The sequence below is a fragment of the Mirounga angustirostris genome, unplaced genomic scaffold, assembly GCF_029215605.1.
Source record: "Mirounga angustirostris isolate CCGP_5_RB_7025 unplaced genomic scaffold, mMirAng1.0.hap1 SCAF_15, whole genome shotgun sequence".
Classification (NCBI taxonomy): domain Eukaryota; kingdom Metazoa; phylum Chordata; class Mammalia; order Carnivora; family Phocidae; genus Mirounga; species Mirounga angustirostris.
In genome coordinates this window covers 18,321,140-18,339,222 of record NW_026991723.1, presented here as the reverse complement: position 1 = coordinate 18,339,222, position 18,083 = coordinate 18,321,140, and the positions used below count along the sequence as shown (strand labels likewise).

Below are 18,083 nucleotides of genomic sequence, written 5' to 3'. Positions count from 1 at the left end.
AATAAATAAAAATTCTTAAATTATCTCTCCTTAGATGGATCATTTGCAAAGATCACAAATCACATAACGTGTTAATTCAGCCTTGTTCGCCCCTTCTCGCCTTCATCTTCCACTTCTAGGTACCACCGAGGGAATATCAGAATTGGAAGAAGAAAAAGTAATTCCTATCAAAGAGCCTGAGCAGCTAACACCAGAATACAGGGAAGTAGTGTACACGGAGAAGAATGAAGATCATCATGCACTACACATGGATTACATACTTGTAAACGATGAAGAAAATTCACCCCCAACTCCGGGGCCCAGTGAAGCCAGAGAATACATGTGTGAATTAGGAGAGTTTCACACAGGTTCTGAAGGAACAGGGCTGCCAGGAACTCAGCTAGCAGGCTTCCCAGATTCCTGTCAGCCTGCCTCCTTAAATGAAAGAGAAGATTCTCATCCTGTAGAGAGAATGTCTCCCAAAGGTGATAAGAGATCATCTCTTGAGAGCCCTGGGCAAGACCAGAGCTGGATGGTCTTGGGCCATGGTGAGGTCGGTCATCAGTCACTGGAAGCTAGGAACTCGGGGCCTGGATGGTCTGGCAAGGTGGTAGAGCTGACCTCCGCTTGTGGCTTGGGCCAAGGTCCCCAAATGCAGGTTCTAGGAGGAATGAAGTCTGTGGAATCTTTAGCACTAGAAGAGGCCCCTGGTCTGGGCAGCCAACCCCGGAAGAGCAAGAGCCAAGGCAGGGCTGGCCCAGATGCAGTTCTGCGACAGGCTGTCGCCCATGACAATGAATGGGAAATGCTGCCACCCCAGCCTTCTCAGAAAAACAGGATCCTTGAAACGGAAATGGAGGAGGAGACAGAGTTTCTGGAGCCCAGAACAAGGAAACCGAGGCCAAACGGGTAAGCGCAAAAGCTAGATTTATTTATTTATTTATTTTTCCTGAAAAATATTGTGTTAGAATCTGGGGAAAAGGTGAGGGATTGTGGAATATGAAGAATAACTAGATGATGATGGGAGCTTTGCTTCTATGTATGGCCAAGCGTACCATCCGTAAAAGCAGCTGCTAGATAACCATAAAGATAATGACGATTTGTGTGTATTTTCAGCCAAAAAAACAAAACCAAAAACCCTTCGGTTTCCATCCAGAGTCTGTACTTACCCTTCCGATACTTACATGTACTCAACCTACTCAATCCCTATATTACTCTTAAATAGGCAGCTGGAACCAGAGAAGGGAGGGCACTTACATTTTTTCATAGAGCGCCAAACAGTTTGCTCACATCATCTCATTTAATACTTACAACCACCCTGAGGTGGTAGGCATTATTACCTTTACTTTCCACATGCTGGTGGGGGTGCCTTGAATTAAGTAACCAGAGTGAACACTCTGGAATTCGAAGGTTTTCACCTCCAGAGTCCATGCTTTTCCAGCAGACACACAGCCTATCTCACGCAAAGGGCAAATCTGGTTTTATGTCCTACCTCACTTACGATAAGGGCTAACTGAGCCTCAAAATCTTCACGTGAAACATTCACTCCCCAACTGGCTGAAAAATTGGCAAACAACCATCAAACTAGGGATTCATTCATTCATTCCCCACATGGTGTCTGAGAGTCTGCTCTGTATGGAGTTTCTGGGTAGCCAGTGGATATATGGCAGAATGTCATGGAACAGGATGTCATCTCTGCCCTCGAGCTTCCCAGGCCCTGTTGATACCATGAAGGGTTGTTCGTTTCTCTTCATATGTCCTGATGGAGCCCTCTTGCTCCCAGGGACAAAAAGGCAAATTGTGACAAGAAGAAGATTATGTTTCCTCTTTAAAATGTCGTGGAAAAAAAGATCTCTTTTTCCTACTCATTTCAGGAGTATAAAAGACTGTGCATACCACATACTCACTATGAGTCAAAGACTCTGGATTCCAGCCTGGCTCTGCCCTTACTGGCCATGTATTTGGGGATTAACCCTAGGCTTACATTTCTTCCTCCATAAAATTGGTGACTTGGGCTGGAGGACCTCAGGCCTTCCTCAAGCTCCCATTTGTGCAAGCTTCACTTGGGTACAAACGGAATGTGTCCGTGAGAGCTTTGGTCTTCGCAAATTGCATTTCTCCAGGAAAGGAATAAGAAAACAAGAAGGAACAGCAGGAATATATCAAGGGTTAGTAGAGTGCCATAAAGAGTTAAAAGCTCAGATTCAAGGTCAGCTTCCTAAATCCAGACCTTTTCAGTTGGCCTAATCTGTCTTTCGTCCTGTCAAGCTATTTCCTTCCAGAAAGACCCCAGATCCGTTATCAGAAAGAGAGTAGCAGATGGATCCCAGCAGTCCCTCTGACATTGTTATAGATTGAGCTCAGAACTCAGGCAGCCTCGAGTTGGCTGAGCCATTGTTTGGCTTCTTGTCTGCATTTTTGCACATGCCCCTGCAATTCGACAGATGAGACTGTTCAATTGTATCACTAGCCCCCTTTCTTTCTGGAAGATTTCTTTCTCATATTTTTCTGCTCAGCCCCTGAAGTAATGAAAATTTTCTCACAATTAGGGGAGGGGGCATATTTTCCCGCCGGCATTTGTATTACCTTTTGCATAAATAATTTGCTCTTGACTGTATTTGAAAGGGTCCCTCTGTGCTAGATTTTGAGAGGGTACGGAGTTGTGGGAAACAGTGATTCTCTAAGCGGGGTCCTAAAACCAGCAGCCTCGGGGCACCTGGCTGACTCAGTCGGTAGAACATGGGACTCTTGATCTGGGGGTTGGGAGTAGAGGATTACTTAAAAAAAAATTTTTTTTTTTTTTTTAAATAAAACCAGCAGCCTCAGAATCACCTGGGTGCTTGGGCGCCTGGGTGGCTCAGTTGGTTAAGCGACTGCCTTCGGCTCAGGTCATGATCCTGGAGTCCCGAGATCGAGTCCCGCATCAGGCTCCCTGCTCGGCGGGGAGTCTGCTTCTCCCTCTGACCCTCCTCTCTCTCGTGCTCTCTGTCTCTCATTCTCTCTCTCGCAAATAAATAAAATCTTAAAAAAAAAAAAAATTAAAATATCTCCAAAAAAAAAAAAAAAAGAATCACCTGGGTGCTTGCTAGAAATGCAAATTACTGACCCTACTCCTTACTCTTCCTGAATCAAGAAATCGAGATGGGGTCCAGCCATCTGTGCTTTAACATGGGTAATTCTGGTGCATGCTTAAGTTTGAGAACCACTGGTCTAAAACTTCCTCACAGCCCTCTAGTTTAAGAAGGGAGTTAAACACAGGTAAAGAGGTAGATAATAGTGTAACATGTAAATTAAAGTAATTAATGACCAGCATATGTAGAAATATGAATAGCTACCTATCATGAGCATTTGCCACGGACGGGGTACTAAGCCCTATGTATGCACTACCTCATATTACCCTGGCAGGGATTACACAAGGAAGGACACTGATGTTTAGAAAGGTTGAGGGGCGCCTGGGTGGCTCGGTCAGTTAAGTGTCTGCCTTCGGCTCAGGTCATGATCCCAGGGTCCTGGGATCGAGCCCCGCATCGGGCTCCCTGCTCAGCAGGGAGTCTGCTTCTCCCTCTCCCTCTCCCCTTGCTTGTTCTCTCTCTCTCTCACTCTCTCTCTCAAATAAATAAATAAAATCTTAAAAAAAAAAAAATAAAACGGTTGAATCACTTGGTATGGTTTCCAGTTAGAAGGTGAAGAAGCTGGGATTTGATTTTAAGTTTTTCCATGTCCAGAGTGTGTGTTCATGCTAGTGAATTAAGAGGGGAGACATCTGCATAAGGCACCTTTACAGAGGAGGAGCCGGGGTGGCTTAGTACCCACCCGCATCAGGAGGCAGAGTGCCCAGGACCCCCAGGAGTTTAAAGGGCCCACGTGAAACTTTGAATTTCTTTTAACATCTAAAGAAAAAAAATGATTATGCTCCTGTGTGGATTATATTTTTTCCCTACCAATGCAGAGGTAAAAGACAGTTTTGGATTTTTTTTTAATGAAGGAAAGAGCCCGGGAAAGTAACAGTGCCTAAGGCCCACCAAAGGCATAATGTGGCCCTGAGAGGTATAATTCGAGATGGGCATTAAGGGAAGGTCATAATTTGGAAAGGCAAAGAAGAGGGTAAGAGGTCAGCCAAGCTGTCTAGGAAGGAGAGATGAAAGAAACCATGGACACAGGAAGATAATCACAGAAGCAATATAAGATAGTCCTATTTTTCTGACTAAAAAGCTGGAAACATCTTCTGACACAGAGTTTGGTCATAGGGCAGAACCAAGACTGTCCTGAAGTTTGGGCTTCTAAAAGAGAAGTAGGCTGATAGTATATGCAATATGACATACCAGCTACAAATTGGCTTCGAACCCTCCCCTCCCCCTGCCGCACCCCCTCACTCAAGTTCCCACACTGGTTTGAGAACTGCAAGCCATATTGTCAAAATGCAAGGAGGCCTCAGAAGGTGGTTTTTCTCCTTGTACTTCACCGACTTCCTCTTGTTAACAGAACTCGTTATGAGTATGGGGAGAGAAACTCTCTCCCTTGAGATTAGCAGCGCTGGGTCCTGGTTCCTAGGATCCATCTTCCCTCTTCCCAGAGGCTTTGCCAACACCTTGGTCATCCTCCAGCTATAGACCCGCCAGCTCAGGATCACACCCCAACTCCCAAGACAGTGATGGATATGCCCAATCTTTCCGATGGGGTCACAGAGAACATCGGCACAATAATCTGCACCACACACAATGTTCTTAAAATAGGGAAGAACTAGTTAATAGGTTTCTTTTAAAAAAGACATGGTTGCAAGAATGTCCTGCGAAAAAAGGGTCCTTTGGTTATGTACTAGTCAGGGTTCTCCAGAGAAACAGAACTAATAGGAGCAATAGGAGCTATCCATCTATCTTTGATTGAGAGAGAGAGAGAGAGAGAGAAAAATTATTTTAAGGAATTGGAATTGGCTCACCCAGGTTTAGGGGCTGGCAAGTCTGAAATCTATAGGACAGGCCAGCCGGCTAGAAACTCAAGCAAGAGTTGTTGCGGTCTTGAGTCTGAATTCTGCAGGATAGTGGGCTGGAAACAGGCAGAGTCTCTGTGTTGCAGACTTGAGGAGAGTTCCTTCTTTTTTGAGAAACTTCAGACCCTGCTCCTAAGGCCTTCAACTGACTAGACAAGGCCCACCCACATTCTGGAGGATAATCTGCCTTACTCAAAGTCTGCTGATTTCAGTGTTAATCACATCTAAAAAAAATACCATCCCAGCAACATCTAGACTGGTGTTCAACCAAATAACTGGGCGCCATAGCCTAGCCAAGTTGACAAATAATATTAATAATCATAGGTTATATTCAAAAGCCTGAACTAACTACTTGCTAAGTGAACATGAAACCATTAACATTTGTAAACTCACTACCATCTAAATTATATAAAAGTGGGTTGATCAATATACAAATATATTGGCTTTCTCTGGGTGTGGGGTAAGGAAATAGCTGTGAGGGATGATAAATGGAAATAATTTCCAAGAGGAGGAAGTAGACTGACTCTACTTATCTGGTCTCTTGTAGATACATGCAAGGGTGGGGGCAGGGCAGTGGGAGGCAGAGTGGAGGAGGACGAGGGGGAGCTCTGGCACATGGGCTTTTGAAACAGTATTTAGAAATAACCTGATCCAGGGGCGCCTGGGGGGCTCAGTTGGTTAAGCGTCTGCTTTCGGCTCAGGTCATGATCTCAGGGTCCTGGGATCGAGCCCTTCATCGGGCTCTCTGCTCAGCAGGGAGTCTGCTTCTCCCTCTCACTCTTCCTCTGTGCTTGCTTGCTCTCTCTCTCTCTCAAATAAATAAATAAAATCTTTAAAAAAAAGAAGAAATAACCTGATCCTTATATTTGTGGAGCTATAGCTCCTAGCCCTGTGAGGTGAGTTATTTGGTACTCCCTAAAATAAAAATGACCTTCAAACGCAATAGAGTCATACTGCACACAACCTGCTTCTTATGGTCATCGCTGTGCATTCTTTCTTTTTAAATTAGTGATGCTGGCCTTTTTTTTTCTGTCTGACAAGACTGTGGGAAGTAACTCCCTTTTCTCCCTGTGAGTGACCCCATTAAATCTTTATACAGTTTTCACGAGACCCTCCAAAACCAGATTTTTTCTGTCTGGGACTTACAGCTGAGGAATTAGTACAATGGGTCTTAAACCCATGTGAATGCTGAAAATGAAAAACAGGTAAAGAAATAATCTGTCGACTCTTTCTCTCGACGTTGGGTAACGATATGTTTGGGCAAGCAGAAGAATCAGGCTCTTTGAGCACATACTACCCCCTCTCTGGGTCTTGCTGTTTGGATGGGCTGCATCCCAGTTCCAAACATTCGCCTTTTCTCCAAGGTAAGTTGATATTCCATAAACGACAGCTGTCCCTTGTTTATTCACTGTTATTTGGCTTTGCCCTGAACCAAACCTAGAACACCAAACTTGGCATTGACTCTGTGTTCATTTATTTTTGTAATTATATTTGATCACTTGATGTGTTGCGTTTGGTGGCTTGGTGGCGATAATTAAATATCATTCAGTGTTCTTTAAATTTGTACTTGGACTCAGGCCTTAGTCTCCTTTTTGGGAAAAAAAAAAATTTTTTTTTTGTTTTTTTTCCGTGTCTCCCCACCAGCCCATATTAGCTCTCCACTACTGGCCAACCTTACCCAGGACAGATGTCACATAAGTCTGGTCCCACCCAATCACCAACTGAGAGCAGCAGGGCCAGTTTTATTATGCCTACTTCATAGATAAACCAGCTCAGTAAATGAGCCGTTAATGTCATCCAGAAATGAGACAGTGGTAACATAAGGACTTGAACTTCTGTCTTCTCCCTTCCAGCCCAGTGCTTGTCAATAAGACACAGAGGCCAAAGCAATCATTTTTTACAAAGTATTCTACAGGTTGATGTATTTCTTCCTATTCTTCCGTTGTCCCATTGAGAAGTGCATCGCGTTTAATAGCCAAAATTCCCAGTGTTATTTGGAGAATAACTGAATCAGAACTCGCCGCTGAGCCTTCACTCTGTCGTGTGACCTACTGAGCCCTTCCCAGGCCTGAATGCACATTTTACACCACGGCTCATTTGTGATGGTTACTGCCCTGTCAGTGGGCTGTTCCCCATCTGTGGTTTGTGGGGCCAACTCAAGTGGCCAGAGACCAGAGAGGGGGGAGGGAATCAAAGCCCCTCAATGTACAGCTAAGTTTTCCAAATATTTATAGACATGGTATTTTGTGGTAAAGGATTTTATAGTAAGAAAAGGCCACGAACACCAAGATGAGGTAGTACAAGTCGGCTGTCCCATGGGAGGAACACCCACAGAGGAGCCCTTTTGTGTTGTGTTGGCTTCTAGTCTGAGGAAGAATCCAAGGTATTTCTCCAGCTGGAATAGTGAAATGTCAAAACTGATGTCAGGAATAAAAAAAAAAAAGACTTCCATGAAAATTGATGGCATTTGAGGAGAGACAAGAAGTCATGGCTTACAAAAGCAGGATACATCAGTCTATCAGGGACCCAGCAGGAGAGAGATGACACATTCAAATGAGGATAATTCAAGAAATACTTAATAAAGGGAGTATTTACAAAGATGGAAGCAAAGTGTGAGGAGCTCACAAGGAATGGTGTAGTCGCTCAGGAATAGAAACAGGACAGCTGTTCTCGTTCCTAGGCCTCAGGGGCAAGGAGAGGGTGCTTTCCAGAACCCAGAACAAGAATGTCAGTTTTCCTGAGAATAGCCGTGGCCTAGTGTTGAGGGACACAGCCAGCCAGGGGCCTTCCCACAGGGAGGAAGCCAGAGGAGAGCAGATCCTTGCCTCCCCTCTTCCTCCCTCTGATCTCCCACTAGGGCCCCCAAAACCAAGTGGAATTCAGAGTGGGAGGGAGCCTCCTAGGGCAGAGAGCAAGGGGGACAAAGTAAGAGAGTGAAGCTGAAGCAGCACCCAGATGTTATTCCACACAGCTGGCTGAATTAGAAAGCCGTGGAACCTCAGCTTCGGAAAAGTATACTGAGATCTGTGAACGTACAGGGTAGTTAACTATTCCTCCAGTGCATTGGAGGACCTGGTTCTAAGATCCACGGGAGAGTTCTCTTAGAACAAGGGCTGTCGAAGAGTCACCCCAGGATTGGGTCATGCTTTGTAGAAATCCAGGCTGTGCCAACGGAAGAAATCAGGACGCCACCTTCTCTCCATGTTAACTGTTGGTTAAGGGATGTGGCTTCTTTTAATTGTCAGCCTAAGAGAGTTTTGTTCTAGGTAATGGCCCAGCAGGAATATTTTTAATTCACTCCCATAAACTATCTCAATATGTTGGTCAACTCCAAATCAAAATTTATGGAAGACTGAGTGAAAAATGTGTAACGCAGATGTTTCTTTACATGTCCCCAAATCTGCCCAGGGTTAAGCGCAAACCAGGGAACTATGTACTTGTCCCATGTTGCAGAGGATACCATTAAGTTTCTTTGTCCTGTATTATTTTTCTTATCTCCCATTGGCTCACGCTGATGCAAGACATTAGGTCAGCGCAGTGAAACTCATCTCTTGTGCCAAGGATGTTGTTGAGAGTATGGGGATTTTCTTTTCTTTTCCTATCTTTTCTCTTTTCTTCTCTTTTTTTTTCTTTGAAAGCATGATTTTCTAATCAGAATACCTGTGTTCTCGTGAGCAAGTCCAGTTCAGGCTCCATCTTGACTATTAAGGAACATGATTTCCTTTAATTAACAACATTTATATAATTGCTTATGTTTATCCTTTTGAGTTGGCTCCTTAAAGCTTTCATTTCACACACAGATGGATCACTTGCCCGTATCAAATGTATAGAATTCTGGAATGTGTATTTTATTATATTTGCCCAAGTTCTAACTCCATGATGTGATCCTACCACTATTTTTCTTTTCCAGCTATTTTTAAGTCACGTGGTGGTGGTGGATTTTTACATATCTACCAATATTGCCTTAAAGTGGAGGTATAAATAAATGCATATATCCTCTTCATAGAACTCTTCATGGTTCCCCTGAAGAGACTTTTTTTTCCCCTTGCTTTTTGCTCTTATCTTAACACCTCCTTAAATTCCTCGATCTTCCTCCATCCTATTCTCTGCACACTGAAATTCTACTTCTCATTTAAGACCCAGACCAAATGCCTCCTCCTTCCGAAAACATTCTCCAGTCTTTTCAAACAGAAGTAAGCCTTCCCTCTCTTGAATCTTCCTATGCTTTGCACCTGTTTTGTGGCCTTCCTCACATTCTGCCTCTTGTTGTATTTATTAGAGTCTTTCTTACTAACATACTTGGATGGAAGCCCCTCGAGGCGGTGGTTAGGGCGTCCACATCTTTATTTCCCTCACGGCTACAAACAGTAGTTATACTCATGAAGTTGTAGCTTCAAGTCACATATTAATGGAAGGCGGATAGCAAAGTCATTTAGATGAGTGGATCTTAGAAACCTTAGTGAAGAATCTAGTTCACTTCTGCTGTTCAAAGTCATTTAAATTTTCATAAATGACACTGGCCTGTGATTTTCCTTCATCATCTGGCTCTTGTCTAGTTTGGGAATCACAGTTACATTGGCACCATAAAACAAACTAGGGAAACTTCTCTCTTTTTTCTCTTCTTTGGAATAATTTATATAATCCAGGGGGATCATCTAATACATGAGGATTAGGTAATATTTCTAGAACCTGTCTGTGCCTGTTGCTTATTTGGAGGGATAGATTTTTTTTTTTACTAGTAATGTGATTTCTTTTTTTTTAAAGATTTTATTTATTTATTTGACAGAGAGAGAGATAGCGAGAGCAGGAACACAAGCAGGGGGAGTGGGAGAGCGAGAAGCAGGCTTCCTGCCGAGCAGGGAGCCCGATGTGGGACTCGATCCCAGGACCCTGGGATCATGACCTGAGCCGAAGGCAGACGCTTAACGACTGAACCACCCAGGCACCCAGTAATGTGATTTCTTAATGATTACTGGCCTATTCAGAGTTTCTCATTCTTCCTGCGTCACCTTTGCTATTCAGTAGTTTTCTAGAAAATTGTCCATTTCATCAAAACTTTCATAATAAAGTTGTTCATATATTCTCTTATTATTTTTTTCCGCTCAGCAGTTACATTCTTTTCTCTCTCTCTAATATTATTTATTTGTATCTTCTTTTTTTTTTCTTGTTCAGTCTTTCTAAAGATGGGTTCATTTCCTGATAACTCGCTTTGATTTCGATTTTTTCTTACTGGTTTTTATTTTCCACTTTATTAAATTCTGCTTTCATCTTTGTTTTCTTGATATTAATTTTGCTATACTTGTTTTCTTCCTGTCAGTATGCTTCATGTTCTTTCTATTTATCTGAGAGGCCCCTACTTTTGCCCCTGAACACCAATTACTGTGTACTTCGGTCAACACCTCCATATCACACTACACGTTCATACAGTCCCATCATGCTCACGTTTCCCTACTGCTAACTAACAATTCCAGTCCCAGAGAGAACTTGGAGACTGGAATTACTTGTCAGACCTGGATCTTTCATCTAACATTATTGGACCTGGCCTCCTTCTCAACTTCCTATGATGATCTGGCTGAGTATAATGACCTCCCTGAGCCCCAGGACCCAATCAGTCCAGCACACGCACACACACACACACACACACACACACACTCCACTCAACCTTACATGGCAGCCCTGCCCTGGTTGGCCCACATGGATCCTTCAACTACACTCCTATCTCCTCCTGTCAACCTGCTCCTACAATCCATACTCCACTCACAGGCGTGAGTGAGGCCTTTCAAATGTAAATATCTTCCTTTCACCACCCACTTTCTTCACACCGTCCAATGTCATTTCGGAACACAATTCTGATTCTTTACTACCACCCGTAGGGCCCCATGTGTCCTAGTTGCTGCTTACATTTCTGGTCGCTGAGAGTACTCTTTCCATCAGCCCTCAGGCTTGCACACCAGACCATTTCCAGTTCAGTGATTTGGCACCAGCTGTACTCTCTGTCTAGACTTCTCTTGACATGCTGGCTTATTCTTTTTTTTTTTTTTTAGAGAAGATGTCTTTTTTTTTTTAAGATTTTATTTTATTTATTTGAGAGAGAGCGAGAGCGCAAGAGGGGGGAGGGTCAGAGGGAGAAGCAGACTCCCTGCTGAGCAGGAAGCCCGATGCAGGACTCCATCCTGGGACTCCGGGATCATGACCTGAGCTGAAGGCAGTTGCTTAGCCATCTGAGCCACCCAGGTGCCCCCTTCTGTTTATTTGTTTAGTGGATTTTGTTCTGTCTCCACATGTGAGAATGTACTCTCCAGGAAAGCAGTTGCCACATAGTAGGCGCCCCAGAAATACACCTGACTGAACAAATGGCAAAGAAAGCCAAGTTGTTCCAACATAATTTGCTTTTAATGAAACGGGTCATTTCTGGTGTTTGCTGCTTCCTTTTCCAAGGGACACGCGGTAAATATAGTTTGGGAGTGACTTAGTTCAGGCTGTAACAAATTCCCATAGATTAGGTGGCTTATAGACAAGAGAAATTTACTTCTCACGGCTTTGGAGGCTAGAAATCTGAAATAAGGGTGCCAGGAAGGTCAAGTTCTGATGAGAGTCCTCCTTGGTTGCAGACTGCCAACTTCTTACTGTACCCTCACATAGAAGCGGTAAGAGCGAGAAAGCTCTCTGGGGTCCTTTCAGAAGGGCACTAATTCCACTCATGAGGGCTCCACCCTCATGACCTCACTGAATCCTAATTATTTCCCCAAAGCCCCACCTCCTAACACTATCACATGGGGTGGGGTTAGGGTTCCAACAGATGAATTTGGTGGGGGGACACAAACAGTTCATAACAGGAATATGCATCTTTTCAGATGTTGCCAAATCCATCTTTCCTCTTCTTTTGAAATTGAGGCCATAATTACCTATCTTTAGTGTCCTTGTACTTCTCCTGGTATACAATTCCTCCAAGATTCGTATAAGCGTTCAGTTTCCTAACGTGCTGTTATCCACTTCCCTCAGCCTCATGGAGAAAAGCAGGTGCACCTGTCAACTTTGCCAATACCAGTTTGTCCAGAGAAGAAAAATACTTCTGCTTAGTCATCTGTCATACTATCAACTCACATAGCAGTTGACAATATATATCTTCAAAGACCTTTTTTATTCATATTTTTCAACCTTAATTTATTAAATAATGATTTGGATGTATTGGGCTCTCAAAGCATAACTGAAACTCCCCTGGAGAATTTGATATCGGCCACACACCCTTTTCCTTTATATAATGATCAGGATGCTACTTCTTGCATTTAAGCAGTAATTATTTTCCGTTGTTTTTTTTTTTAAATAATTGTAACTGCTTCGACGCAATGAATAAAACAATACATTTACTCAAATGCCCAGGTGACTCTGAGTTAGGACTCTTTTGCTCTGGCACGGTCTGAGACAACATCCTACAAGGCAAAAGGAAATATCATTGCTGAAAACAGATGTCCACATTTCCCCCATTTAATAAAGTGCCCCTTAAATTTTTAAAGGTATCTGTGACTGAACTGATGACTTAATTTCCCTATCAGCTGACTTTTAAAACAGATTATAAAATAGATTTAGTTACAGTGTCTGTTCTACAACACTTAACTCCTTTTTCTGTACCAGCTGATAAGAGGAACTCCTTCTAATGAGCCAGCACTTCTCAGAGATAAGATCCCCATCTTTAGCCTTCAACCTGGACACCCAGGATACAACCAGCTCTAAAGCCATCTATGCTTCCCTGACGGCTTTGGCTCATCTTGGCTTTTGCTGAACCTCTGCCAGTCAGTAACCCTGCCAAAGTCACACCTTCCTCATGCCCGCCCCCTCTTAGGTCTCCTCCATGGCCGAAAGGTAGATGGCACATGAGAAATTATTTCATAACTGCTCATAATTCTGAAGAATTTTGTAGGCTTTTAGTTTATTTTTTTTAAGATTTTATTTATTTATTTTAGATAGAGAGAGAGTGCAAGTGGGGGTGGGGGGTGAAGAGTAGAGGGAGAGGGAAAAAGCAACGCAGAGCCCCAAGTGGGGCTTTATCTCATGATCCCTGAGACCATGACCTGAGCCGAAATCAAGAGGCGGATGTTAGGCCAACTGAGCCACCCAGGCGCCGACTGTAGGCTTTTAGTTTAAATAAAGATATAAGAAATTTGCTTCTTCCTCTTCTCCCTTCCCCACTGCCCTCCCACCACCCCCAACAGCCATGGCAAGGAAAGAAATGCCCTTCATTTTAAGAATAGGAGCTAATATTTCTTTTTTTTTTTTTTTTTTAAGATTTTATTTATTTGACAGAGAGAGCACAAGCAGAGGGAGAGAGAGGGAGAAGCAGGTTCCCTGCTGAGTAAGGAGCCTGATGTGGGACTCAATCCCAGGACCCTAGGATCATGACCTGGGCCGAAGGCAGCCACTTATCCGACTGAGCCACCCAGGTGTCCCTAGGAGCTAATATTTCTTAAGTACTTACCATGACCAGGTCCTCTGCTGAGTAATTCACTTTCCTATTTTGTTAGTGGTCGATCAACTGGAAGAGTACCTAAAACCGCCCTATCTCCCTATCATAGCCCCCTTCCCCCCAGCCCCACCCCCACCAAAAAAACTAAAAGGTTAGGTAACATGGAGCTCTGAGCAATCCAGTTCTGAGGACGGTACCCATAGTTACTTTCTGCATTGACATTTTGCCTGATGGTGATCAGAAGTCTTTGGTTTGTCTGACAAATTTTTTTTTTCTTTGAAGAGCAAACAAACAAATGCATGCCTAGCATGTAAACTTTTCATTCCTATTTCATTTACCTTAACTATGTCAAGTATTTCTGTAAGCGTTTTAAGAATTAATAACGGTATTAGTAGCTAACATTTACTGTGAGTTGATTTTAACCTAGACTCTTTAAGATTTCTACCTAGATTTATCGTTCTTTAAAGTGCCAGTATTATTATTATCCACCTGTGAGTTGGTGGTCTGAGGCACCAGGCACTTTAGTAACTGGCCCGAACTTGCTAATAAATAGTAGAAGTTAGATTCAAACTCTAGGACCTCTGACTGCAGAGTCTGCATGCTTTATGGCCCCCCCGCCTCTGTCTTCCAATAGCCATGATTTTGTGCAAACATCATAACCTTCTCTGGAACCTCCAATTGGCCTTGTTTATATATCTCACCATGCTTCCAAAGTCCAGTTTGTTACCGTCTTAACCACTGCCCATGTGAAGAAAATAATCACGCTGCCATCTTACTGCGTGTTCTTTGAAGCTACAGGATTTTTTTTTTTTTTTAAGATGTTTCAGGGGAACTAGATTCCTTCCAACCTGTGCCTTGAGCCCATTCACAATCCAACCTCACTCAGGAACGGGGGTGGGAGCAGTTTTTCCGAGCAGACACGAAAGTCAAGGGGGCTTCTCAGACTCCACAACCTGGATGAAAGAGTATTTTATGCTCCCAGACGAAACTCTGCGCAGCCCCGGCTCCATCCCCCCGCCCGAGAGCACCGGTGGCGGCCGGTTCACTGGGAGATCTGGGAGGCAGGTGATCATCCTTATTTAGATGTGCCGGTGATCACGTGACCAGAAAATGGAGGCGAATGTGTATTCCCAGTTAACCGCTCCGGAAGGGGGATGCTGAGGAGCTGCAACCGAGCATCCTTCTCGCCCTGCGGGTAGCCAGCCTCCTCGCATCCTCAGGAGGTAGGTGGGTCCCGGTGCGGCTCTGGGAGGATCGGGTGTCCGGAGGCCAGATCGCAATGGAGAGTGTCGTTCTCGCGGACCGGTAGATTGCTGCTGGGAAGTTGGAAGGGGAGAGAGGAGGAGGAGGAGGAGGAGGAGGAGGAGGAGAGGATGGGGGGCTCTGCCCAGCCCCGCGCCAGTGATAGCTGGTAGCTGCGTCTCATTCTCTATCAACTCAGACTGTGAAGGCTTGTGGTCTTTGACGGCGATCCCCTGCCCCTCCCTTGGCGATCAGGTAATTAGGGAACACAGGCTCTGAACAGCTCTAAACGTTTTGTCTTCCTTTCTGTCTATCATGAAAATAGAGATAGAAAATCGAAGGAAGTGACAGTTTGGAAACCCTTTAGGACTTTTGCCTAATGGCTATTCCAATGTCTGTTTAACAAGAGGAGGGGCCCTGGTACAGTGGCATTTTTATTTCTTGTATTATAGCTTATAGTTGCCGAAGCTAGTAACATACATTTCTCCTTTTTTTGAATGAATCTTGTAATCTTTAAATCTTACCTACGTTCTAAGCTGCAGAAATAGGTCATCCTCAAAAAGGGACTTGTGTTGTTCTCTCCCACCTTTTCAAAATCCGGAGATAAAATACGCTATGGACAAAAAAAAAAAAAAAAAAAAAAAAATACGCTATGGACAGAATATCACTATTTCACTGAGATGCTAAGTTATGTGAGACACTAAAACAAAATGACCACCTGGTCAATTTCAAACAAGAAATACATGGATTATTAAATTCCTCTGTGGAAACAAAAACAAAACAAAACAAAACTAGACTCCCACCTGGGAGGGATTTAAAGTATGATTCTTCCTGAGATCAGAATACTGGTTGATCTTGGTGATTCAAGGGAGAGGGACAGCATCTGTGTAAACCGCCCCCTTCTTTCATCTGAACTCTTGACGTGGTATCAGTCTTATGCAAACTGCCTTGTGAGCGAGCCCAGCTTCCAGGCTTATTTCCTCCCAGATGGCTGCCCAAAGAGAGCCATAGAGAGAAATGGGAGCTGCCACTGAATGAGACCACTTCAAAATGTTCAATTTGATGAAAGTTTTCTTAAAATCTTAATTGATCATATTTGCAGAAAGTAAAATCTGGAATCATTAGATTAAAATTCCTGGTAATAAAAAAAAAAATGACCCATGAAATTTCTCTTAATTGATAAGAGACTTCTTATCTGGGAGGAAAACCCTGTCCTTATTGGTAAATTACACGTATTCAGGATAGTGAAAGCTCTGTACTTTAAAATGGCTTGAACCTTGCTTTGCAACTCAGAGATGGATAAAACAAGATGAGGCTGTTGTCGCTCACGGTTATCAGTACCTAAACATCCCCAGGAGATTTTGCTTTGTAACTCAAAGTAACCTTTATGTCCAAAATAAGGTGTAAAGCTTCAAAGGTACTTAAGGATAATAAGCCAGAGTCTCCTTCCTATTAACTAGAAGCCAGTTAACTTTTTTCCGTTGTGCGAGCTCTCTTTGGTATATCCCAGTAAATTTTCTTTTACATTCCATTTGGTTTTTCATTCTTGAATGGCTCTGTACTAGGGAAAGATTGAATCTCTTATTAAAGGATCATAATACTTCCTTGACCTTTAGACTTCATACTTCCTAGCTAGCGAGAACACAAGGTGTGGGGTTTGCCCGTAGGTTCAAGTACTCAATATAGTTTATGATAGGAAAGCCTGAGTTCACCCATAGCAAATAGAAGCTTATTTTTTTTCTTTTTACCAAGTCTGGAATTGCTTGCCCTTTGTTTGATGAGCCAAGATCTTGTAAATAGAGGCTTTACAGGAACCAACTTCCTGCTAGAGTAGTATTTGAATTTGGGATGGGTTCTCAATTCTTTATCAATTCCAGTTAATAGTATAGCTGGGGAAAAGGGGAAGGGGAGGAAGGGGCAGAGGGAAAAGCAGTGAAGGACAGATTCTGTCCCTGGTATGCAGTCTGCATCAGAATTGACAAAGAACATTTGGATACAGGTCCTTCTGCATTAATAATGGCAGGAATCGTGAGGGTTTGGGGGAGTTAGGTGTGCAAGAGGGGTGTAGGAGAAGAGGCAGGAGTGGATGCTCCCTGTCTGAGCACGATTATCATTTGAGGGCTCCAGCAAGCCATTTGCCTACTATTTTGATAGTTTCCTGATTCTCTGTATCATTCTCACATCCTGAGTTTCAACCGCTAGGGTAATAGAAACTGAAATAAATCTTAGAATTCATTTTCACTCACTTCTTCAGTTTACAGGCAAGAAAAAAAAAAAAAAAGCCCCGGTTACAGTGAGGGATTGGCTCAAGGTCACAGTCAGTGGCTGGACTGAGATCAGGACCAAGAGGCCTAGCTCTTGTTTTATTATTATTTTTTTAAATTGGAATACTTATATTTAGATCTTGTACTCTTTCCTCTCAGCCTTATCAAAAGCCTCTCGCAAAATCTAGTCCATGCATTTGAAGTTCTCAGGGCTTAAAAAAAAATCTAGCAGTCTTCTATTTTAAGGATAAGGTGGCATTTCCTAATTCCTTTCCAACCCTTAAAAATTTGGGGAAAAGGTGAAAAAAATTAGGGGGAAGTGTAACTGAACACCACTCTCAGAGCTTGTGCATTTATTATGGACACGATGCTACCCCTAAGGACTGCGTGCGATGTGAAAGTAATCAAGATGCAACCCTCACTCTAATGGGGAGAAGGAGAAAACAAATGGCTTGCAATGGGTAGAGTGAAGTCAATTCCATAAGAGGTATAACCGTGGAGCTCTGGGCCCTTAAAGGTGGGAGGGCCTTGGTCTTTCTCCTTGGTTGTAAAGGAGCAAGTTCAGGCTTCACGGGTAAAGTAGATTCAATAGTCGGGGGAAGGAGCACTTCAGCAGAAGGGAATATAAACCAAGCTGTAGGGGCAGGAGAGCTGTCAGCAAGACCTGGGGAACTGGGAGCTCATTTTGTCTGCAAAGTAGAGCATTAGGGGTCCCATGGGGGAATTGATCTAAATGCTGGAGCCCTGCGGCTGAAACATAGAAGTTGGTGTTATGTGTATTGGCAGTGGGAAGCCAGAGTTTTCTGAGCTGGGTGTTGTGATTGGCAATGGACTGGCATTGGTGTGGGAGAGATGGGAGGCAGGGTGGGAGGTGGTTGTCCACCTGAGACATCATAGAGGCTGGAACTCTACCTAGGGCGGAAAGAAGGGAGGCGATCCCAGAAGGACAGACATGGAAGAGAGGTAGAGTGCTTGCAAATTGAGGGAGAGGGGCCTGGAGAAGAGTGGACACATCCGGGGAGAGGTTACCGTTTCATTCCCCATGACTGAGAGCCTTTAGCTTTGCTGCGCTTGACGCAAGTTGACATAAGCAAGGTGAAGAAAGCGTGAATGCCCCCCATCCGAACAAGATCGAGCCAGCTTGGGTGGA

The 18,083-nt window shown here is 43.6% G+C and overlaps 1 protein-coding gene across 8 annotated transcripts in view; it reads left to right on the top strand.

Moving 5' to 3' along the window:
- PRUNE2 (prune homolog 2 with BCH domain) overlaps nucleotides 1-18,083 on the top strand; it is a 260,505-nt gene that overhangs the window by 182,738 nt on the left and 59,684 nt on the right. For all 8 annotated transcript variants that reach the window (XM_064579598.1, XM_064579595.1, XM_064579596.1 and 5 more), the window contains one exon: nucleotides 120-888. In XM_064579598.1, coding sequence (XP_064435668.1) covers nucleotides 120-888 — 769 coding nt within the window. The remainder of the gene's footprint in view (nucleotides 1-119; nucleotides 889-18,083) is intronic.